This window comes from Barbus barbus, assembly GCF_936440315.1.
Source record: "Barbus barbus genome assembly, chromosome: 31".
Lineage (NCBI taxonomy): Eukaryota > Metazoa > Chordata > Actinopteri > Cypriniformes > Cyprinidae > Barbus > Barbus barbus.
Window position 1 is genome coordinate 24,530,675 of NC_136759.1, and position 26,346 is coordinate 24,557,020.

General features: G+C 39.9%; 1 protein-coding gene across 2 annotated transcripts; it reads right to left on the reverse strand.

Annotated features, from left to right (window-relative positions):
- Positions 1-1,488: 1,488 nt before the first annotated feature.
- igsf5b (immunoglobulin superfamily, member 5b) lies at positions 1,489-26,135 on the reverse strand. Of its 2 annotated transcripts, none has more exons than XM_079387358.1 (9): positions 25,898-26,135; positions 24,698-24,763; positions 24,093-24,413; positions 7,095-7,388; positions 6,279-6,395; positions 5,235-5,259; positions 4,375-4,475; positions 3,531-3,595; positions 1,489-3,088 (listed from the first exon to the last, which is right to left on the reverse strand). In XM_079387358.1, exons 2-9 carry the CDS (start codon positions 24,732-24,734, stop codon positions 2,984-2,986), a joined length of 1,065 nt encoding a protein of 354 aa, XP_079243484.1. In that variant the 5' UTR covers positions 24,735-24,763; positions 25,898-26,135; the 3' UTR covers positions 1,489-2,983. The 2 variants fall into 2 exon arrangements, with proteins under 2 accessions (XP_079243484.1, XP_079243485.1); XM_079387359.1 differs by having other exon boundaries at positions 24,093-24,389; positions 25,898-25,980.
- Between the last annotated feature and the right edge of the window lie 211 nt (positions 26,136-26,346).

Here is a 26,346-nt window from a genome sequence, read left to right on the forward strand (position 1 = left end):
TTTGCATTATTTAGTTGCCAAAACGTATTTTTATTTGTCACATGCTGACTGTACATTTTGGAGCCTGCATGAGTAACTGGAGCAAATGTGTTGAGTTGATACCTCAAGCTTCAAGAAAGAATATTTTGTCCTTCAGCAAAGTGGGTTTTGTCGGTACGCATTCTCTGTGATGAAACTCTAGGTTTCTTGAAGTGTATTTAGTCAGACAGGGCTGTTCACTTTGGGAAGCCAAACAAGGCTTCAAGTGTTCTGCTGTTAGCCTGGATTCACATAGTGGCCATTCTCTGAGCTCTGAGTTTGCACATAAAAGAACTACACTAGATCTCAAATGCAAAGCTTTTCTGCATTTCCTCACCTCATCAGTTTTTAAGAGCCATTAATCTGCTAATTACATGGACCTTAATTATGCTAACAGCACCATGTCAAGGGCTCCTGTCTTCAGTTTCCTATAATAACCGGTCATTTAATACAGTGGCACCTAACTGACTTTGGAAGCACTTAAATGCCCTGTTGTAAGGATGCACTGGAGAGGATTGCATTTCAATCACAGAGAAGACATGCTAAGTTATTCATCAGCACTGCAGTGAATCGAGCTGTGTAAAGCAGGCTGCAATTGTTTCAAAGTACCGTGACTGATTCCAAAAGGGTTCATTCAGATGAGGTCAATTACATAAAGACTGAATCATTGTTTGGAGGCGAAAACCTTTATGTGGTGGCTGGGTTCTAATATGCATGAATAAATATTTATGGTGATGATTAGATGCTTTCATTTACATGATTGCAGCCAGTACCTGCATCTCATATGTGCCAGATATAACAGAAATGTGTTACAGAAAATATTATATATTTATCGAGTATATTAATAATACTAAAATAACACTGCTCTAAAGTTGTTGTTTTCTTCATGTATTTAGCTGGGACATGAAAAATTATACTCTTCATCATTAATTGCAAAAAGAACAATAACAGACAACAGATACAATTACATTTTGTATAACAATACCAAAGTGCACGATACTGCACTGCAACATTTTCACAGAACAGAGAGACACAATACTGTGAAATCACGTGAAATAAAACAAGATGCCATAAACAGACTTCAGAAGCAATGATGCCGAAGTCTTTGACAGACAAACAGTGGCCTCTGTAAATCACCCCAGAGAAACAGTCTGCTTGACCCTGACATCAATCTACCGCTTGTGAATGGCAAATGAAAACCTCAGTAACACAAGCAGGTCTAGGAAAGATAACACTGGTCTGGAGACCCAAACAAAAACAAAAGGGTTGTGTTATCACCCTCTCATATCACGACAGCTTTGTGTGACATACTGAGGGTGACCCTAATTTATTCAGCAGTTACCATCCATGACTGACGAGCAGCCAGCAGGAAAACAACATGAAGAGAAAGAAATGACTTACCTTACAGTACTTGAACCCTCTGAGAAAATAATTATATATTATTATTTTTTAATTATTGATTTATTTTTTGGAATACTCAAGGACACTATTCACAATACAAAGCGGTACTTAACAGTACAGTAGTTTATTGCAAAGATACACTGTAACACTAATTTTCTTTTTGAAAATAATAATAATAATAAAATAAATAAATTCCAGTGATGCAGGGATTACATATTTTTATAGGACAAAACCCAGAAATCGGTTCGCATTTTATCACTTTGGATTCCATTGCCCTGAAGTCAATGTATTTTTTGAATGGGTTTGTGGTTAAAGGTGCTGTATGTAAGTTTTTGACTCTGCTAAAACATAAAAATACCATATGTTTGCAGATATTTAAGAAACATGCAAAGTTAACATACTTGTTTATCTGAAAAACAATGCTACAGTCAGTTATTCTCGTTTGAAAATGTGCGTTCTGGGCCGGAATGACGGTCTCTGTTTTGGTTTGTTAAGTTAGGTTGTATTTCAGTACCCCGGGTTGCCAGTTGGCGGAAAACACAGCGTATTTCATGTCATTCATCGTCTTGTGCGCTCAGTTGCTGTTGGTGCCATTAATCTGGCAACCTGCGTGTGCACCAAGTATGAGGAGGAGGGGCTGGGTAAAAAAAACCTTTTCCAATATTTTGAATTTGGACTGCAATACCTAGTCCAACCACTAGCTGTCAATGCTACATACAGCACCTTTAAATGCTTTCAAAGAAAAAAAATCAAGAATTTTTCACATTTGATTCTATGACAAAAAAATTAATAAAAATACATATGCATAATACCGATAATTTAAATTTACGTTCTTGTAAAAGGCGGCTGCTAACAAGTTGCTAACAACAGAGGATGTCGAAAAGGATCAACTCTAGCTACTACTTACTAGTTCACAGCACATTGTGTTTATAATCGTTCCCTTGCAAACTATTCTAACTCAAACTTTTCAGGGAGTTTATAATAAGGACTGAAAGAATTTATTTATAGCCTATATTTATCTTTTTACTTCTGCCGATTGTATTTAGGCCTAAGTTGTGAAGATTTGTGAAAATTATCATGATGAGCAAAACGTGTAATTATAAACTTTTGTTGGCCTCAGAGCTTATTTTCTGCAATATTCCAAAAGCCATTGGAAAATACAGTTGATCCTATTTCAAAAATACTTCCTCACGGCAGCCCTCTATACTGATAAAGATGCATACTGATGTACGCAATTGTGTAAAGTATTGATCAACAAAAAATAACTTATTTTCATTTGAATAAGGTACAAAGTAATCACATCCAGTTTCGTTATTTCTAAAAATAACATAATGCAGTGTTGATGTGGCTGATTTAATGGCAGCCATGACTATGAATGACTGCAGGGCTCATACAGTATGATTCTGTCTCCATACTCTTGGCATGCATGACACTGCATCTTCATCTTCAGCACATAAGACCTCTTTGGAGTAACAATAAGGTCAGACCGAATGTGTGGCGTCTCTCTGAACAGAAAGCTGGCTCTTTCTTGCAGCGGGTGGTTGATGTGGGGTTGACCCTGAGGTCAAACAGTGGTGACCCGACGAACTGTATTTCCTCCCTTCTTGTACAAGTTAGAAAAATCTTCCTCTTTCTGATTTTGTGAGCGGAAAATGATGATATCAGGAACCTGTTGAGAACAACAGATCGATTTTGCATTTATTGAAATGTAAAGCGGTTTCAGCCTGAGATAAGAAAATATGATTTTTTGAGAGTTCAACAGAAATGAAATGCTTAAAAATTACAATGCTGTTCCCTGAAAATGACACGGCATACAATTAGCATTAATGTTTTTTTAATTATCTAAAAATAGCATGTAATTGTGTGTAATCACAGTAAGATTACAGAAAGTATAAGACATTTTCAGAAATAAAAATGATTACATTAAAGTATCCTTATGCATCATTTACAGTACTTAATTATTTGACTGAATCTTCGTTCACAAATAGTACAGTATAGAGAGATGATCAGTGTTTTCTCCAGGTGTGAGGCAGAAGACTTTAGACTGAGGTGTCAGAAATCCCACCACTAGTTTTGAATAATGCAGAGGCTGTAATTCTCTCTCCTCTTACCCTCGGAGGGCTGATGATGTTTATCGTGCCGTCAGCTCTGTTCCTGAGGTCATGGTGTCCTGAACCTGAGGGGTGAAGAGCAGTTGTGTGTGTGACTTTACATCTCACAGACATAACTAACACTGCACAGTGTGCTCTTATGCTACAAAAATCATATTTACTATGCTTGTCTAGTTTCCCAGTAGAAATAAAGCAACATATTTAAAATTAAGATAATAAGCTTTATGCCTTTTTTATATTCTCTTATTAAAAAAAAGAAACTTTTCAGAGAAAGAAATATCTAAACTGCAAAAAAATAAAATCTAGTACAAATATATAAACATTCTTGCATCAAGATACATTTACTTGTAATTCAAACAAAGATTATAAATTTTATAATATGTGACCCTCTCTGTGAAAACCCAGCTAAAGTCATTTTTTATGATTTACTGTTTTCTACATAAAATCATACTTCATAAGGTAAAGAACATTCTGTGACAGTGTAACCTTTATGTCTTTAATATCGCCTGAGAAATTCCATGTCAAAGATTGAAATTATAGTGAAATTAATGGTTGAAATCAAACTTTGATGCTTGTCACATGTTTTACAAGAATACTATTTCAGTCTTTCTACTTCAAAATTTCATTTTCTTTTCAGTGTGCAAAAAGTTTTTTTTTTTTTTTTTACTAAACACTTAACTCACATTTTGGTTAGTATTGTATATTTGATATCCCGAAAACTTGCTTTCGTGTTTAATTTCTGTAAAAATATATTACATGAAGTAGACATAATCCCCCATATATTTTTGCATAACACATCATTTGATTGGGTGTTCTGTTTGGAGATGTATTTTGGTGCTATTACTTGTTACGTCTTCAGTGTGGTATCCTAGGTTAAATTTTCCTCTAGTTTCATCAGCAACAGACCTCCTCCTACTGCTTAAATTGACAGTCCACAAACAGGGGCTGGAAAGACAAACGCAATACATTAAACTTTTTCTCAAGCCACACTGTAAAAAGTGCTAACCTGCAATTATTACCTTAAAAAGCCATTGCTACCTGATTTAACTTATAAAAAAATAGTTTATTGATATAAACGTATGTGATGTTAAATAATATTTGACTGCAATGGAAGAGTCAGTGGCTATGTGGCCTAGTGGACCAGTAAACTGTACTGTATAGTGTGCATATATATCATACTGATTTCTGTACAAATTTGTATGAATACTCCACATTCTTGCAAATGAAGTAGGACACCAGGTTCTTTTTGTGCATAAAGGAACTTAATATCAGTAGTAATACGCTAAGTACTAGGATAGCATGTAATTTTGTAGCAGTGTTTGGAATTTATGGAAAACGCTGTATTTCTCTCCAATATTTCCATGATGTGTTTCAAGGCTGCTGTTTCAATTGCTTGAAAATGTGTAATGCTACTGCGTTGTTACAGAAGATGTTGTAGTCATTAAGGTCACTTGTGTGTGCAATTAACAAGCATTCAAACATAAAGCTATCTGTTCATATAGTACAATCATATTGTGATATGATTATTGTCTTTGTATGCCTGTCAGTACTAGCAGTGTAGAACTGGGAAAGCAGATGCAATGTTCAGAAAGCTTCACTTATGGATCATTTTAATCTTCTGGATGTTATATGTTCAACAGAGGTCCAATTGATGCATTCAGAAAAGCCTCAAAACATGGCATGGTATAAACAAAAATGTCTTACCTGACTTTATTTTCAGAGCTCGATTCTGTAAAAGAAAAGAGAATAACATACATGTTTACTTGATATAACCTCAGGCAGCATTAATCAACTGGTAGCAAACTTGACCAGCAGTGACATCTTAGTAGCTGGTGCAACAAGAGGATATGAGACAGTAAACAATACCAGAATTTTGTGTGTGTGTGTGTGTGTGTGTGTGATAGATAGATAGATAGATAGATAGATAGATAGATTAGATAGATAGATAGATAGATAGATAGATAGATAGATAGATAGATAGATAGATAGATAGATAGATAGATAGATAGATAGATAGATAGATAGATAGATAGATAGATAGATAGATAGATGATATACAGTCTTAAAAATGTATTGAGCACAAAAGGACAGGGTGGAGAAAAAAAATTAAATGTTCTCTTGAAAAATGTTTGTGAAATAATATGAGGTGGGAAGAAAAGCTACATTTCAGTGCTTTTGTGAACAAGTGCAAAGTTTTGTGAGCAAAGACAAAGCGTTGAAATCTAATGTTTTCCTCCCATCACCATGTCCCACCATAGGCATGCTATAAAACCCTACAGAATATACTTATTCTCTAAACATTTATTAACACTTTCTTGAATTGTATTAAACATATAAATATAAATATTCACATTGAATGTTTTAGTATTGAAACACCTTTTTCTACACATATGCCAGAGGTCTTTCTACATTTTTCACATTTGTTGATAGAACATCTCTCTAATTTAACTGATAATGAGTAGAGAAAGATAATAAGAAAGAACTTTTAGAACAAAGACATCGTTAATAGGTTGTCTTAAACGGTTTATGCGTTTTCCTAAATGCTGTGCAAGCACATTGCAGGACAGGTGAGTGATGCAGTAAAAGCTTTAAACTGCTTCACTGCTGACAGCTCAACCTATAATGTGTCCTTGCTGTTGGTCCAATTTATGGCAAGCACTGCTTTAACTTCCCTCCACATTGGTTTAATAACTTGCAGGAGAGTTTTAAAGGGAACTTTTAAGAGAAATGTAAAATGGATTTGCTTACTTGTCACTTTTTTTCTATAGCACAAGATCAGGATGAGTATTGCCAGCAGAATGATCGTACACACCGACACTATCACAGCAATCACAACTGTGTAGTCCTGTGGAGGTTTCGGTGCCACTGAAAAACACATTTGTACATTTATGGCCATTTTATACGTACAAAATTGACCCAGTGCATTTATTCAGTATTCTGTAGCCATAAGGAAGAGACATTATTTACAGCCCACTGTCATATATATCATATAAACTATCATTTATATCATAGCATTAGCTCTTAAATAAAATTGAACTGAAGACATCTTTTTTCAAATCTATTTAGCTTTTATGAATTTCATTTTGGGATATTGTGCATCTTTTTACCATTTTAGAATTTAATGTGATGTGAAGCTGAAATAGGTAGCTGTCCTCATAATAAACAACCTCCCCCTAGTTGCTGGACACATTTCTCAATACACTTACTTTTCCTTACAGCTTGGCACAGCAGTAAATTTTACTTCCAAAATGCACTAAAATTACCAAAACACTTCATACATGTCTCAAATTAAGTGCCTAATAAAGTATTAACAAAGTTTTGGGTTTTAAAAATGACCATCCCTCCAAAACAGAGAAAACATATTTCACAAACATCTACATGTCTGTCTCTTTTAAAGTGTTTATAGTGTATATAATATAGCCCACACAGACTTGTTGTGCTCACTGTGTGAAGAGTACTGAAAAAGTGACCTTGAGAAATGGGTCCTAGCAATTGTAAAAAACAACAACTCATGCTTATTAGTTTATGTGCATGAGGAGCTGATTAATATCCATTCACTCTTACCTACAGTCAGCTTTACACTGCTGCTCTGGTGGGCTCGAGCGGCAGACACAGATGCCCAACACTCCACCGTGGTGCTCGTCTCTGCTTTCATCTGAAGCACACTGGTGGAGTTGAAAAGGCCGCTGGGGTCCTGAAGACTGCTGGTGTTGTAGTCGCTTCTGTCCACAGTGGTGCCGTTGACCACCCAGGACACTGAAGGGTCCGGATACCAGCCACTCGCTTGGCAATGGAAGATAACAAACATCCCCTCTTGAACTGACTTATCACTCTCCAAAATCCTGACATTGCCTTTTTCTAGATTTTGAATACAAGACATAAGGATTTTGAGTTATATTTTCTCAACAGGTTGAAATATTTCAAATATTATTATTTTATAAATGTTATTATGTTTGTGTGCACTCAGATGGAAAAAAAACAAAAAAAACATTTACATTGTCTTGCAAAACTATTGCACAAAAGCAAATTTAGTACGATAGTGATATATTATTTTCATCACAAGTTTTGCAAGAACCGCAAAGCTTGCAAGTAAACACAACATTCTCAGTATGCATAACTTTTGTGAGAGAATTTTTGGTCGGAAACTCATGGCACACCTAAATAATTATTCATTTTATTGCATTATATAACAAAACACCAACACTCTAAAAATGTCTGCAAAAACAGGGCACAGTGTTTATATAAAAGAATTTTCAATATTAATTTTTCACAGGTGTTTTCCCCTTTTTTGTAATTATGCATTGTATTGTGTTGTCTATTTTTGGATTTAAGTCTGTAAACTTAATTTATTTATTTATTTGTTTGTTTTGGGGTTTTTTTGGAAAATCTCAAATAAAAACAAAGAACACATGACATTTTTATGTATATATTTTTTGTTATGTATCATATTTGATGAATCAAGCTTTTATGGCTCATATAGTCTTAATAGCAGTATAATAGACATAAAATACAAACAGATATCAGTTGTCACTCTATATCATGTCGGATGGCCGACGAAATTGGGATCTCGCCAGAGAGACCAATACACTTTGAGTGTAACTAAACGAGCCAATGGACATTGGCATGCGATCATTACATCCAGCTGTTGCTGATCACAGTGTGAGTATAAGAGGCAGTAGGTGCACCGCATTAATTCATGCTTTCACTGAGGAGCCGAGCCGGTGACCAGGTAGCTCAGCAGTGTTACAGCGACTGTGGCGACGGGACGTGGCCTCTCCGTTGCCTCCTTCAGGGAACGAGGGTTACATACGTAACCGAGACGTTCCCATTCAGTCGGTCACTCCAAGTCACATCGGATGACCGACGAAATTGGGATCCCTACCAAAGCGCCACAGAAGTGCCCCTTCCAGTTCCCCCGTGTAGGCCTCCTGACCCTTCCTATAAGGCAGACGATAGGACCAGGCTCTACACAGAGAAGGTCAACTACAGTTGTTCCTTGAGCAACCCAAACAGTAGGACTTAAATAACACTGGGAAGCGTGCCCTTCCGCTTGGAAGAGGCACACTGCGGAGTCACCTCCTCCCAGAGGGGGTTAAGTGACATTTAGACAAGTGAAGTAACCCCGTAGGGCCCTATTGCACCTGGAAGTCTCTGAGATGGCTTAGGCTGCACCATTAGAGATAGCAGAACGTGGTCTGCCATGGGAAACACGGCTCTATTAAGCATACCGTGGAAAACACATATGGGCACTAGTCATTGGCTGAAAGGCCTGGCGTTGGACGCTCCGCCACATCCAGACGCCGGAGTGCTGGAGGACTCGACAGGGTTTGCCTGGTTAAGGAACTCTCTGGAGAATTAGGTGTAAGGACGCCGCAAGCCGACTTTAAGCCGGGCCTCTCAGTGCCACTACCCATTTGAGGTGAGAACACAGGAGGAAACCGGTTCGACACGTAAAACCTAGCGAACGTGTTGGGAGTCACCCAACCCACAGCTCTACAGATGTCTGCTAGTGAGGCACCACAAGCCAGCGCCACTCCTAGTGGAGTGAGCACGCAACCTGAGAGGGCAGGGCACACCTTGTACTTCATAGGCCAAGGTGATGGCATCCACTATCCAGTGGGTCATCCTCTGCTTGGAGACAGCCTTCCCCTTCTGCTGTCCTCCGTAACAGACAAAGAGCTGTTCTGAGGTCCTGAATCTCTGAGTTCTATCCCCGTACTGTCGCAGTGCGCATACAGGACAGAGCAAAGCTAGGGCTGGGTCTGCCTCCTCCAGGGGCAGCGCTTGCAGGTTCACTACCTGGTCCCTGAAGGAAGTGGTAGGAACCTTGGGCACATAGCCGGGCCGGGCCTCAGTGTTGCACTGGAGTCAGCCGGTCCAAACTCAAGGCACGATTCGTCGACTGGAAATGCCTGCAGGTCACCCACCCTCTTGATCGAGGCAAACGTACTCAGGAGTAGGGTTTTCATAGATAGAAACTTCAACTCGACTGACTGCAAAGGCTCAAAGGGGGCAGTTTGTAGGGCTCTTAGCACCAATGCCAAATCCCAAGAGGGTAGGGAGGGAGGCCTAGGAGGATTTAACCTCCTGGCCCCCCTAAGAAACCTGACAACCAGATCGTGCTTCCCCACCAACCTCCCCTCTACGGGGCCGTGGTGAGCAGAAATAGCAGCAATATAAACCTTAAGGGTGGAGGGGGACAGTCTACCCTTGTTGCAAAAAGGAAAACACAGCTCTGATCTGTAGCAAATTAGCTCAAAGTGAGATGAACATAATTTATCATAACGGGTTGTTATCAATTATATATTCATCTTCAGGAATTAACTGTAGCATTAATAGTACAATAAAATGATTTGTTCGTCCGCAGTACGGACAGTTTCAATCGTCTATTGACTCTAAGGAAAATTATTTCTCTGGTCATGAAAAACAATTTCCTTATTAATAGATCGCTCATTAGCATGTAACAAAACCGGAAACGTTTAAACATTAAAGTGACCTTGTTTCTGTGAGCTGCAGACACAGACAACCAAGTGTGAATACATATGGATGTTTATTAAACTACACTACAGGGGAACATGCAACATTGAACTAAACACAAACATACACACATTAAACATAGATGCCAATGCACGGAAGGCATGGAGAGAGAGAGAGAGAGAGAGAGAGAGAGAGGGAGTACTCGCGCGCAAGAGAGAGAGCATGATGGGAGGATTTGCACATCAGCTAAACACAACCTGTTAGAACCATCAAAGAATTACATCACCTTAATCAAAAGGGGTTGAAGCCTAGAAGCGCATCTAAAAAGTTAACAAGCGATTACTTGCACTGGTTTGTTGATGCTGAGTAAAGTGTCTTGCTGCATGAATGCATAGATTCTTGATGAATTCCTTTAGGAGTGAAAGCTTCGTCATTCCAGCCACGGGTTGATTGGTCCGAAGTTAAATCACCAAAATGACTGAACTCAAAACTGCCAGAAGCTCGGACTCCCCCCGAAAGGGGAATCGCGAGGTTTCCACGGTGATGAGTGTTTCTAGGGCACCCAAGGTAAAGAGAAGAACTCGCCTTTTGGGTGTGGGCGAAGTTTTATCTGAACCTGTTGTTAAACCCATTCTTGGTCAGTCTGACAAATAACAAGGCACATAGTTTCAGCGGGAAAGTGTTTCTTTGTCTCACTTGACACCTCATTTGCATGTTTTATGACTTCTGCTCGATCGGTGTAATTCTTCCCACAGTACCGTAAGAATATTATGATGCATTTAACGAGGTCACAGTGTACATCATTGTTTGAGAAATAAAGAGCAGATCATTTTTATATCAAGAAAGAGACATCTAGCAGATATTAAACCAGAGATACATTCATACACCTGAATATGAGTATTTAGAAACATACAAACAACACGTGCCTATACCAGATACCTTTGTAACTGATTAATTAGGGTCTAAATAAAGGAAATGTCTCTATGCGTGTGTGTTGTGTGTTGTATTCGTGGAGGTAGTCCACTGGTCAGCCAGGCCGCTGGTGTATGTATAGAGGGTCATTTAGTTCTCTGGAATGTGTTTGAAGTCCCATGGAGAGAACAGATCTGTCTGTCTAACGTCTTTTAGACAGTGGGGGCAAGCATTGGCAATTTAGCACCCATATAAAGGTCGAATGTGAATTATATGCAAATGTCCAAAGGCTAAAAAGGGGTCTCTTAAGACATAAAGTCCCAATGACCATCAAGGATCATAAGCAGATGCTACAGATCGAACATCTCCGGGGTCCTCATGGTGAGAGGAACACAATTCGATGTACAGGTTCCACTTCAGAGCATAGGCCCGTCTTGTGGACGGTGCACGTGCTGAAGCGATAGTGAGTGCTACCTCCTGGGGTAGGTCACCTAGAACCTGAAGGTGCCAGAGGGTGCCCCGTCTCTGAGAAAGCAGATCCTTTCTCAGAGGATTCAGCCAGGGAGGGGTTGAGGAGCATGAGTTCCAGGAACAGGTCCTGTTGGGCCAATATGGAGCCACTAACAAGACCTGCTCCTCGTCCTCCCTGATCTTGCACAGTGTCTGTGCTAGTAGGCTCACTGGGGGGAATGCATATTTGCGCAGGCTCTGGGGCCAGCTGTGTGCTAGTGCATCCGTGCCGAGCATTGCCTCGGTTAGGGAGTAGAACCACTGGCAGTGGATAGTTTCTGGAGATGCAAACAGGTCCACCTGAGTAACTCCGAACCGTCCCCAAATCAGCTGAACCGCCTGGGGATGGAGTCTCCACTCCCCTGGAAGTGCTGTTCGAGACAGCTCGTCGGCTGCCCGATTGAACACTCCTGGGATGTGGATGGCACGAAGGGACCTCAGATGCTTCTGACTCCAGAGGAGGAGGTGGGGGGTGAGTTGGGACCCCTGACACTGCGTGCCCGTTTTACGTGGTTCCCCAGCCGGTGGCCGAGGTATCCGTGAATACCACAGCATGCCTGGTTACCTGCTCCAGGGGCACTCCTGCCCGAAGGAACGAGGGATCTGACCACGGGCTGAGGGTTTTGCGGCAGGCCGGTGTAATCTGAATTTGGTGAGTACCGTGTTCCATGAGGCCGTTTGACCGACATGTAAAACAGTCAATCACAGTACGTCCCCAGTAGTGGAAATGTCGTCACAATAACAAACTGAAATTGTGAAACTCTCGGATGTATTTTAAAGTTTTTATGCTGCAAACTTTAAATATTTCACATACTTTTGAAAATCCAGCGTTTTATTGACCTGATAAACGTTCGCTGTCACATTTGTAAACACGACGGCTTTCTTCTTTCATGAGGGGGTTTGGCGCCACGGCATCTTTGTTTCCCGGCGGACCGAAAATAATCGCGACACTCACGTCTCCCGGAAATCCGGTTTAATTCAACCAGTCAGATGACGACTTCGACATTCCTGAAGTGTTTCCAGAAAAGTGTGCCATATGCATCAGACGTTTAGCCAACGCTCCGTGGGCGTGACGTCTGAGGCTGAGACTATGGCCGCAGCTGCAGCCATATGCCCCAGGAGCCTCTGAAAGAGTTTCAGTGGGACCGCCGTCCTGCCTGATAAAGTCTTGAGGCAGTTCAGCACCGACTGAGCATGTTCCTGGGTGAGACGTGCTGTCTGGTTGACCGAATCCAACTCCATGCCGAGAAAAGAGATCCTCTGCATTGGCACGAGTTTGCTCTTTTCCCAATTGACCCGAAGGCCCAACTGGCTGAGGTGCCTGAGCACCAGGTCCCTGTGTGCGCACAACTGCTGTCGAGACTGTGCAAGTATGAGCCAGTCATCGATTTAGTTGAGGATGCACACACCCCGGTCTCTCAGGAAAACAAGGGCCGCCTCTGCGACTTTGAAGACGCGAGGCGAAAGAGACTGCCCGAAGGGCAGGACCTTGTACTGATATGCCCGACCCTCGAATGCGAATCGCAGGAATGGCCTGTGTCACAGGAGAATTGAGACATGAAAGTATGCATCCTTCAGGTCGATCGCTGCAAACCAATCTAGAGGACGGACGCACCTGAAAATGCATTTCTGCGTCAACATCTTGAACAGCATCTTGTGAAGTGCACAGTTCAAAACTCGCAGAACCAAGATCGGACGTAACCCACCGCTTTTCTTGTGCACAATGAAGTAAGGGCTGTAAAACCCCAACCTCATATCCGCTGGAGGGACCGGTTTTATCACATCCTTCGCCAGCAGGACTGCGATTTCCACACACAAGACAGGGGCATCGACGGACTTGACTGAAGTGAACCGGATGCCCCTGAACTTGGGGGGACGCCGGGCGAACTGAATTGCGTCCCCGAGTCTGATAGTCCACAGGAGCCACCGAGCTCTAGCCAGGCTCCGAGAGACCAAGCCAGCGGGACCAACGGGGCCACCGACGTACCCGTGGTGGGGCAGCGAGGTGGAACACAGGGACCCAGCCCGGGGCCTGTGACGGCCTGGCCTGTGATGGCAGGGGGCGGGGTCTGGGTGTGCAGTGTAACACTCACCTGATTCCTCCTCGTGTGGGAGGAAACACAGGAACCTTGATTGAAGCTTGTGACAGCCCGGCGTGTGACGACTTGAAGTGGGGACTCGAGTGCTACCGTCCTTACCTGGTTCCACAAATGGGCAGGAGAGGTGCTCTTGGGCAACCACCCGCTGCCTGGTGAGAGAGGAGGAGGGAAGTGATCCTGTGATGCACGGTTCACCACTCTCCTCCTCTTGAGACCCAGAGATTGAGGAAACCTCTCTTTTGTTGATGTTTTGGGTACCGCTGGCTGCTGGGCCAGCAGCGTAACAAAAACAAAACGAAACAAAAGATTCTCCACCCGGCCCTCCTCTGGGGGAGGGAGTGGTGCGGTCACCATCTCCCGACGAGCAGTCTCCTCCATCTCCGGGTCGTGCAGGTTTTTCAGGTTCTTTGGCCTGGTGGAACTGATAAATTTGCTCTTTCAGTGCTGAAGCACGCAGGGGAGCTGGCGACCGCACACTCCTAGTGTGGCTGTCAGCAGGAAGATGATCTTTCTCTCCCATCCGACGTGACCACCCCTGCTGCGCTGTAATGCCCGCACTCGTAGAACACTCTCTTGTGGAAAGGGAGAGCAGTAGCTTCAACCACTACCGCTCAGCTCCGATGCGAAAGGATGAATTAATGCGGTGCACCTGCTGCCTCTTATACTCACGCTGTGATCAGTGGCAGCTGGATGCTGGATGTTACACTCGAAGTGGATTCATCCGACGTGACTCGGAGTGACCGACTGAATGGGAAATTGCATAGAACAATGTTTACACTATAGTAAATATATAAAGCAATACAATGCAATACAAACAAATGTTCCTCAAAAGCCTAATGTATCATATTTGATACTCACATTTGAACATGATGAACATGAAAGTGCCATATGCCCAATCAAGTGAATCTATGTTGCTTCAGTCCAGTAGCCTAAATGTTCATCTTCAAATGTTTCTAAAAATAGTTTTAGAAATATTTTTAAAAGTTACTTTTACGTTTAGTTCATAAAAATCATTAATTAATTATTTGACAGCAAAAAGACATGGGCATTTTTTTTATTTAAAAAAAAGAAAAAGTTTTTTTGTTAAATGTTTTGCTTGGGAATCATTCTTCTGCTGTTTTTTTTTTTTTTTTTTTAATTACTTAATGTCATTTGGTTTGATGTTTTGTTAAGTATTGCAGTGTGGCTCAGGTGTTAAATCCTTTTTGGAGCCACTGTATATGTGCGTTTCTTTCCACTAAAAGCAGACGTGATTGTATTCTTTTTAAATGATTGACGGTTCATAATTGACTGGTTGATGTGTGACTGGTAAATGTGTGACAGCTAAATTGTCTCTTTTAAAAGCCCACATTATGGGCATTTTTATTCACCCTGGAAAGAGAAACAAAAGGTACAGTGGGGGATTGTTATAGACAGCTGCATAATTAAATTTTCACTTTCTCTTAGTGAATTGCATGGCCACAGCAATTCATTTGTAAAGGCTTTACTGTGTAAGGTTACTGATCGTCTTAAAATGTAGGCTTAAAATATATATAAATCTTTCTAAAAATGTACAATTTGCTGAATGAAATGTTACAACAAAAGTTTGATGTCAAATATCAAATACAGCTTCATCATTTTGGACTACCTTTGCTTTTTGCCATTTTTGGGATAAATTATTGTGATTAAACTTGTCTGGGTGTTTGTGTGTGTGTGTGTGTGTACTATATATAATATATTATATGTATATAAATTTTTCTGTCTGTTTTATTTTTTATATTGTTGATATTGTGCTTATGTTTACGTTTGGAGCTAGGGTTAAGGGATCTAAAATATTTCTACAAAATACTAAATGATAGAACAAATTTATTCTACAAAGGATTTGTAAATATTTTAAGAATCTAGCAGTATATAATACAGCTTTTGTTTTAGATGTTGCCAGTATATTGTATGTTTCAGCATTTACCAAAACATTCATAAAAGTATGTTTTTGTACCTTACGTGTAAATACATATCAACAATAACACCAGGCTGATCAGTCACATCCATAGCACAAACAGTATGTGAGTTATGAGTCAAAGTAAGTTATACTCTCACAAATTCAAATCAGAATACAGATTAAATACTGTATTTTTTGATGATAACAATAAGAGTTACATAAATATTGTCAGCTAAGGCTGTGTCTGGTCCTGACAGTGTAATTTGAAAGCAGCACAGCTCTTCCCTTGTCAGCTGGGTGATTTTTTTGTTGTTGTTGTTTTTCAGCAGGAGAGCCAGGCAGGGAAAATTACTGTGTATGTGAACGCATTTAATCTGGAAGAAGTATGGCGGCCCATGCCCCTAATGAAAAGCTTTGTGAGCAATCCTGTGTCCGAAAGGCTGACACACGTTTAGCCTTTCCTGATTTACATCCTAAGTCTGATTCTCTTGCCAAGCTAATTCATTGAGAAAAGCCATACCGAAAGTAACTATGGATAAGAGACAGGCTACGTCCCAGTTCACATACCATCCATCCAAAATACTATTCACAATTACTATTCAGTATAGTTACGAACTGCCATGTGAGTGTGCTGATACTGCAGTAAATTGCACGTATAGGTTGGTTTTTAGAGTATGATGTAGACAAAGATAAAATGTTGACAAAGGCTAACTAGTGCTGCGTCCCAAATGACGCACTATCCACTATGCATTTATACACTATGTACTTATGCACTACTTTTTCCATATTCCTCATACTTTCCTATCAAAATACATGCTTTGGATGCGAAAATGCATAAAATCGAACCTGATCCGAATTTTTTTATGACAAACAAAAGTTGCAGAGGCACTGTGTAAACGTGATTGACAGTATCTCAGCGGTTGTGGGCGGAGCCTGAGCAATATGACATCATACTGCTCAGAAAATCAAAACGGCTTGATAATTGAGACTGTTTAAGGAGCGAATTGATTTTTATCATTTTAGGGTGGTTGTGTCCACACACTGCTAAGATACATTTATATGCAAACACCATGTAAAAGTGAATTTTGCATCCAGTGTCTACTTAAAAATTGAAATATAATCTTAATTCAAGAGATGAAGGATTTCGAAAGTGTGACAGTAATCAGTGTTGAGAAATACTGTACGGTTTACCCTTCCTGGTTTACATGTTTGAAAATGATAAACAGTTGAAAACATTAGAAATTTAGAAATGTAATCAAAAAAGTAATCAAATGTAATTAGTTACATTACTTTAATAAAGTAATTGAAAAGTTGCACTACTTATTACATTTTAAATAGGGTAACTTGTAATCTGTAACCTATTACATTTCCATAGTAACCTTCCCAACACTGATGAATTCTATAAGGTTCTCTAAGGTTATATTATTATAAGGTTAATAATCAGAGTGTCAGTCATCTGTCGTGTGTGTCATGTGTTCCTGCCTCATGTTTCCATATTTGGTTTGTTTCCGGTCCTTGTTATATGTAATTATTAGTTAATTCTTGTCCAGCCGTGTTCGTCTCATTATCTATGATTTACCTGTGTATATTAGTCCTGTCTGTTCAGTTAGATTTCGTCTGGTCTACTCGTTACTCCCCGGTGTTCCTGTCTGCGTCAGCCTTGCCTTGTCTTTCCCTGCCTTGATGTCTTCAGTAAAGACTGTTATTTTGAGTTACATCCTCGTCTGTGTGTTCCTCGTTCCTCCCTCCTGTGTGCACCGTGACACAGAGTCTGATAGCCCCTCCCCCTTCACGATGTAATTAAAGCTGCGACAGTTGAGTGCATGTAGTGTTCAACATTCCACACCTCATTTTTCCGGTTATTTAAGTGCATCATCTGGATATTTAAAGTGCACTTTTTCTTTTTGGAATACACAAAATGGGACGCACCTTAGATCTCACATGAAAACGTAACTATTTATCAGGTGGTGGTTTTGTATGAGATCACATGATGTAACCTAAACCATTAAATAACTTCCAGTTTTTAGGGGGGGGGGGGGTATAAGAATGAAGGTCTATCTGGGGCGTCACTTAGATTTATGCTGCATCCCAATTCGCATACTATCCATCCTAAATAGTATTCGGAAATAGAATTAGTATGTCCCAAATCGTAGTATGTTGAAAAGTGCCAAAGATGGTTTACTACTTGGAATTGGAAGTGCAGATCGATGCAGCTAATATTGCCCACAACACATTGCACATTGGACGAGGATTTGAGTAGAACTACAAACACGCATATGATGTTGAACAACTACAAACATGGCGGATATGCCAGACCAACGGACGGGTAGAGAAAGGGGTTTGAGTGATAAATAATCAATGTCTAACCTGATGTTATCTGCATTATATTTCATCTGCTACAACATTGTAAACTTTTATAAAGATCAGTTTGGCCAATAACTTTTAAATGCATCATTATGCAAACACATGAGCCATTCTCAGCATGAAAGACCCACGGCTGGCAGATCAACGTGCCTCTTCATTTCTCTCCAGTACAGTAGGAAATAAAATTAAACGGAATGTGGATTATGTTAACTGTGACAAGATGATTGACAGGGCAGTTTAAACGGTGACAGAATGCACGCAAATTTACATGGAAGTCATGGTCTACCTCAAAAAATGTACGTCCAAAAAAAGGACAATGTTCAAAACATTGTGGTACTTTTTGACCTTTTTAAAAAAAATTCTTAGTGTCTCCATCAATACAAAAGCCAATACAGTAATAGAAGGCAAAAACAATAACAATTGTGAATCTCTGCATACATGCCCACTCACACATGGGCCGGTCTGTTTGTCTTGAAGAGAAACAGCTATCGCGTTTAGTCCTGCACATGAAAATGAATAGAAGTCTTTTGTAATGAGGGGAGAGAGGAAGATTTGTGGGTGAAGACCCAGTGTGCCACAAATCACTGCGAGAGATGCTGACTGCTAACAATTACAAAGCTCTGTTAGTCACAGACTTGCGCCACATCCACAGGAAACAGCTCTATTAAACATGCACGACTGTTAATAGGGACATATACCGAGTCAAATTTGTGATCTTGGTGACGAATAGGCTTACTCCATAATAAAGAGAGAGTGTCAGGTCATTTCTTTGGTTTTTAGCTGAGCTGTGGTTTAGTTGCAGTCACAGAATAGCTGAATTAATGAGAAGTAAATCAGGTTGGGTCTTAAAACTGATTGATTTGATGATGTATCTTTAGATTGATATGTTTTCTTTATGGAATACTGAGAAAGATAGGACATATAGTGAGGCAAGGTATGCCAGATTATTATAGATAGGCATATGTAAAGTGAATCCTGGATCTCCGTTTCTCCTATACTGAATGTTTGCATGTACATAAGTATGTAGCAGTGGCGTGCGGTGGCGTTTTAAAATGAGGAGGCAGTTTTATATATATATGTGTGTGTGTGTGTGTGTGTGTGTGTGTGTGTCTGTTACACTTAATGTTGTCACATTTTCCGGGGTAAATAAATATTACATAAAAAAAGAGAACAAATGTAATTATATTTTGTATTTTATTAATATTATTTTTAACAATAAGGTTTCATTAGTTAACATTAGTTAACTACTTTAACATTAACTAAGAGTAAACAATAGCCTACTTCTACAGCATTTATTAATCTTAATTAATATGAATTTCAACATTTACTAATGCATTATTAAAATCAAAAGTTGTGTTTGTTAACATTAGTTTATGCACTGTGAATTAACATGCATCTCTGCTATGGACCGAAGGGAGGCAAGTCTCCACTGTAACTTTACCTGCGGGTGTCGCTGTTTGACTTTTACACTTTTAATGCCATATTTAATAATATTTGCGATTTATGTTTGTAATACCGATTATTTTCTCATCCAATTTTTTTAGGAGACACTGCCTCCCTTGCCTCCTCGGAGGAAACGCCCCTGGTATGTAGCCCCTAAACGGACATGGCTTTTGTATTTCCTCACAAAGCATTTTGGGAAATGCAATAGTTTTTTGAAAGAATGCAAATGATTTATGAGTGAGAGCTAAGTATCTCTTAGAAATTAAATAGTTTTGCGAAAGAACGCATGCGGACGAGCACAAAGTATCTTGTGGAAAGGCAATAGTTTTGTGAGAGTGGAACGCAATAGTTTTGCATGAGAACGCAAATGTTTTATGAGCGAGTGCAAAAGTATCTTGGGAACATGAAATAGATTTGCAAGAGAGCACAAATTTTTGCTAACAAGTAGCTTGTTGAAACGCAATGCTTTTGCAAGAGAATGCAAATATTTAATGAGAGATTGCATGAGTGACACCTACATGCAACACTGGTCTCAAGTTTCACAGAGGAGCACCGGATGTAAGGAGGAGTGATGACAGTGGAGGGAGATGGAGGATCAGGCCTGGGATATTTTATGTTTTGTGTGTGCGTCAGTTCCCTTTTGGTTTATTTTATAATTAATAGACTGTTTACTTTGAGCCAGTACCCATCTCCTTCTTCTTGTATCAAGAATCGAAGGAGTAAAAGCGACTTGACGTGAAGCCAAGTTTGGTAACCCAACCAACTGCACACACACACCACAGTGAGTACTGAACACACCCCCGGAGCAATGGCAAGCCCCAATTGCTCCCCTTGCTCAAGGGCACCTCAGCTGTGGGTATTGAAGCTGGAAAAGAGTGCTGTTCATTCACTCCCCCCACCTACATTTCCTGCCAGTACTGGCACTCGAACCCACAACCTTTTGGGTTACAAGTCTGACTTTCTAACCATTAGGCCACAACTGACCCCTAAGGTAGAACATGCTGTCAAAGAGCTCTCGTTGCTGAGGGGAAACGCAATGCCCAGGAAGACAGGCTGGCGGTGACTACTACCTATTGCTGGAACGACTTGCCCAGAAGGAACAAATGGGCTCACTGCAGTCTGCTGGATTGTGGAAGGGTAGCTGCTATCTGCAAGGGGCCAGAGGTGTCGCTGTTGCCATCCACCATCATGGGGATAACAACAAAAGAATTGGATGGGGGGGGGGGGGCCGCTGCTGGCTGCCCAAAGATAGAGGAACTGTTGTTTTTTTACGATTATTTATAAAGCACTTTTTACAATACAGATTGTGTCCAAGCAGCTTTGACACAACAGGAAAATAGTTTGTCGAAGAAACCAAAACTCCATCATTCTCCTCTGGCCAGATGAAACCAGCAGTTTAATTCCAGGCTGCAACAAAGTCAGATTGTGCAGAGGACTCATCTGGTTCCCGTGGTCTTGTCCCGATGGCTGTCCAGGAGACAAGGTCTTCACTGGGGATCTGTCTCTGGGGCTCATCTAGGTGTCCTGGTCTCCGCTGACATTCAGGGCTGTTGAGGTCATCTTTAGGTGCTGATCCACCATCTGGTTTGGATACGTACTGGATCTGGGTGGCTATGGTGACCTCTGAATAAGAATGAAACAGACTAATATTAGTGTAGATTCCATTCTTCTAACGAGTACATCAGGTGTTATGGGAAGTGTTCCCGGTTCCAGTTGACTTAATTATTTCAGACTAACAAACCTTTAACGGATTTGAAAAATATAAATGTTTTGACAGAGTAAACTGACAGAGTGTGTCTGCCTCCTGAACAATGTTAGGTAGACTGTTCCAGAGTTTGGGTGCTAAATAGGAAAAGGATCTACCGCCCGCAGTTGATTTTGATATTCTAGGTATTATCAAATGGCCAGTTTTGAGAATGCAGCAGACGTGAAGGACTATAATGTGATAAGAGTTTGCTGTCCAGGTGGAGGAGTGAAGCTATCCACCAAGTGATATCCTGTTCCACCGCATCACATTACAAGTGTGGGCCTCTTAGTTGATGGAGGACCAAGTGGTAGTACGTCCGGGAGCCGGTCTCTTCTTTTCTGTCTCCTTTCTCTCACCTGTTCTGTCCTTACCCCCAAGGTGCCAGGATTTCCATGTTGGCCCTCTCCCCGGACAGTAGGGGTATGTGGCAAGCAGGGTGGGCCAAGACCCATGGAAACAGAGGGAGACCAGTGGCACGAGTGATAATGAGCACCACACCAGTTTTGAGTTCCACGGAAGAGTCGTGAAAGGATGCAAGGAGGCATGATAACAGTGGAGGGCAAGAGAGGACCAGGCCTGGGAAAATTTATGTTTTGTGTGTGTGAGGTGGGCGTGAGGCAGCGGCTGCTTCCATTTTTGTTTTTTGTTTTTTTACAATTAAAAATCTGTTTAGTTCCTGCCTCCTCCTTACCGTATCAATTAACCTTTCTACAAAAATATAATATAATATAATATTTTTTGTGAACAAATTGTGTGAACACTTAAAAATATTGGCTTATTTTATTAAAGAACTGAGAGTAGAAGGCTGTTCCAATAGCAGTAAAAAGCAATATGACTGTCATTTTTGGATCCCATAAGAGTGACAAGTTAGAGTGAGAAATGAGTGGACCAGATGGCCGTTGATGGCCACTGAATCCAAGATTAGAGTCGAGCTGTGCTTTCTGTCTCTGTTTACTGCCCGGTAGAGTGGCATAGCAGTAGGTATTTTTAATGGCTGCCAATCGATTACCATCCCAAGAGCCCTTGCTCTAGCATCGACAATGTCATACGCTCCGTCAAAACTGCCAGAGCAGCAGTCTTTACTCTGGCCTGCAGCAAATGAATTCTCCTGCATGAAAAACACCTTAGTCGATGCTTACCCCTAAATCAGCCACCTCGTATAAAAACCGACAGTTACTCTGCATGCAGAAGGCTCTGGCCTTTATATCAACATATAACTAGTGTGTGAGCAAGATTATCTTGATTTCATTATTATGGAGCAAAATAGTCGTTGAATGGTTGGTGGAGACTGGTTTTTGCTCATTCTTAAAGAAAAAAATGTTGATGCACGAGTCATTCTTGAGGAATGGTGTCAGTATCCCCATTATTAATGATATAATAAGAAATTGAACTTTTTTTGTCATAAATAACTCTTACTGCTTACTGTGCAGTGTACAAATAAAACATGTTTTATGTAAGTTATTCATAGAAATGTCAGACTTGTGTGCCGTTCAACGTCACAAAAAATGCAACACACTAATCTTAAGTTTACTGAATATTTTCTTAAAATTGTAAGAAAAACAGTGTGGTACCAAATTTACACGCTGCACTGATAAGCGTTTGCAAATTGAAAACACATTAAAAAGACTGAACAATAGCATGGGAGGGAAATGAGTGATATAACCTGAATTTATTATTTGTGTTATATTCATGATCCGAGATAATAGAACCTCTGCGGGAAGAAAAAAAAATCATATTTGTTGATTTCTAATCTGAATATTGATGGTGGTACATTCTCATATGGTTGACTGAAATACATCAGTCTAGAAAGGGATACAAAGCTATTTCAATGCCTCTTGGACCCCAAAGAACCACAGTGAGAGCCATTATAACCAAATGGAGCAACAGTAGCAAACCTTTGCAGACCTTTCAAAATAGGCTGACCTTTCAAAATCCCTTCAAGAGTAAAGTGAAAACTCATCCAGGAAGTCACAAAAGACCCAAGAACAGCATGGAAGGAACTGCAGGCCTATCTTGCAGGTCACTATTTATGACTCCTCTATCTGATGACACTGGCTAATGTAGCAACCCAGGAAGAGCGGTGAAGATGCTTTGCTGCTTCAGAGAATGGGCAGCTTATATAATTGAGGGAAACATGCTCTCTCCCTGAAAATCTTAAAGGAAAATATCCGGTCTTCAGTCTGTAAATTGAATCTCAAGTGCAACTGGATTATGCAGCAAGACAGTGGATCCAAAGCACAGGGATAAGTCTACCTCTGAAAATAACATTTTTGGAGTGGCCTAGTCAAAGTAATGACTTGAAATCAATTGCGATACTGCAGTGGAAGGACCTTAAATGGGTGGTTCATGCTTGAACCCACCAATATAACAGAGCTAAAGCAGTTCTGCAAAGAAGAGTAGGGCAAAATTCCACCACAGCACTGCGAAATACTGATCCTCATTATCAGAAGAGTTTGGTTGTGGTTATTGCTGCTAAAAGTGGCACAGCCAGATTTTAAGTTTAAGGGGTTTTCCACGTGGGTCATAGGTGTTGGATAACTTTAACAACTATAACGTTTAAAGAAAATTAGGTAAAACCTACCCAACATTTGCCAATACATTACACAACGAACTACTTATAAAAAGACAATAATTATGAACTCTTTATTATTATTATTATTGCATACTTAAAGTAGTTTTTTACAGCAAACATGCAATAAACAAATATGAACTTACTTGTCATTGCACTGATGCTATTATAGCTATTATTAGTCATTAAGTGGCACAACATACACATACTTTATTCATGAAGCCACCCACAACCCAACCATAGTTTTTTCAGTTTCTCAAAAGCACATAAAATACAACTAAATTTCAACATTCTCCTGATCCAGCCCTATGCAAAGCATGCTGGGAGCTAAAAATCAACTGTCCAGTTTCAGTTAATAAAACAAAAAAGCAAACATGAGTTTCATCCCACCTTTTCAGATGAAGTAATAATTAATATAAAATCTAAAAGATAAATAGGTTAAAATTTGATAGTTTCCTGAGAATGACACTAATAATTGATTTGCAAATATTTAAGTAGGTGTGCTTTACAAAAGCTCACATACCTTGCACAAACAGAGCTGATGACGATCTGCCGAGTTTCGTTGGCAGCAGCTCACATATGACTTCCTGTACCGTGAGGCTGAAGGAAGCGTTCATCAGAACTAACTCCCACACTGACAGAGATGACATGGAGTGATTGACTGTGGACACACTCTCATCTCTGCCCAGAGGACCATGTTCCACCGAAATAGTGAGGATTGTCCTTCCACCCAACAGCCACGTCATGACATCCCAGGATTCATCGGTGCTGCAGTTAAAGCCGACCTCACTGCCTCGTAAAACAGTAGCGTTCTTGGGTTCTAGATGGATAAAAGAGGCTACAGCTGTGAAGAGGAGAGACACAACTGAATAAACTGAAGACAATGGAATCTGGGATGTTTTCTGACACATACTCTTTGTGTTCAAGTGTGTTACTTTATTTTAAAAAAGAAGACATATTTCATCCATCTTCTTTGATAAACACCTTTTCAATTTCTGATTTCTTAATATGTTATTTTGTAAATGTTCTAAATGTATTAACGTACAATCCTACAGCAATTTTTCTTGGAAGCAAAGCGGTGTAATTGGATAAACACACAAGCCTTTACTTAGCAGATGACACACTCACCTTGGATTACACACAGCTGGAGGATGTGGCCATGCATATTGCCAGAGAAACAGTCAGGCCATTGTTCTGCACAGCAAGGACACAGTAGAGAAAATATTTGCAATTGCCACATTATATAAAATTGTAGAGACTTTTAGCCTTGTTTACAACATCAGCTACACACATGAGAATGCTGCAGTCACACCTAAACAAGATGCAACAAGTGTTGTGAAATATAGTCCATATGGGTATGTTTCTCATACTATTTAAATAAACCTAATTCATTTTATTGAATTACGTATGTCTTATGGAATTACATTTATGTATTGAAAATGCATAAAATAGCCGAAACTTTAAGATATATATGTATGTTATACATTATACGTTACATATGATTCACATTACAAAATGATCCTGTCTGGACACAATGAAAAATTAAAGCCAGTATGAAACAATACTGTCTGATGTACAAATGGTAGTTGGCATGAAATACTTCTGAAAAGCTCCAACTAAAACTCCCAAAATTCCTAATTATTACTATGAGCTCATTTTAACTGAGAAACTATGAGAAATAGATATTTCTCACCACAGGCAAAAAATAAATAAATACATAAATAAATATGATTTAATAAATTAAAATTAGAAATGCTGACCAGTTATAGGGCCTAAATATACACTTTCCGTTCAGCATTCATATACGTATATAACCTAAATTTGGACATTAGTAAAACTATTTTGTAAGTATAATAAAAACTATTTTTGGTTACACTTTATTTAGACATTCTACTAACTACAAGTAACTTTGTAACTACATGTCAACTAATTCTCATTCATTTGCAACGACATGTCTACTAACTCTCAGAGTAGACTGTTTAGGGTTGGTAGAATAAGTTGACAAAGTTTCTCATACTCAATATGTTGTGCACCCATCAAAATAAAGATATTAAATAGACAGTCTACTAATACTCTAATGACTGCTAGTTGACATGTAGTTGCAAAGTTACTTACTGTTAGTAGAATGTCTAAAGTGGACTATCGAAATAAAGTGTTAGCTTATTTTATTTTATTCTCACACCATATGAACAAAATACTGTTTGATCTTAGAATGTTGAGTCACCATTTACACTTAAGGCCAACATTTGTCTCACAAAAAATGTATATGTACAACAACACATCACAAAAGCGTCACCTGAATTACAAATCCTGCTGCTGGATTCTTACCTTGAGTATTCCAGGATGGGTTACACAGGTTGAACAGAAACCATGTTCCCCACTGTCAATACAGTAACAGTTTCTTGGGCACTGTGGGATGTGGCCAAAACCAGCCAGTTAAATATTACTGAAAGCAAAACAGCCTTTTTAGCCTTGAACTGACCACTGCAAATATCCACCAGTGACTCACAGGCTGTGTGAATATTTTAGTGGCGGCCTAAAATAATGGCTGAAATTTGCTGCTATTGTTTAAGTCACATGTGAGGCCCACTCCTTGTCTTCCATTCACTATCTCTAGGGAATCTTTTTAAGGTCACATCCTGTTTGTTGAATTGGCACCACCCTGGTAGAACATTTCTGCTCTTTAAATACACACAATGTGTCAAGAATAGAACATAATGAAGCAGACAGCGCCTGTAAAACTCACTCTTTATTGGTAAATCAGGGTATTTCCAACC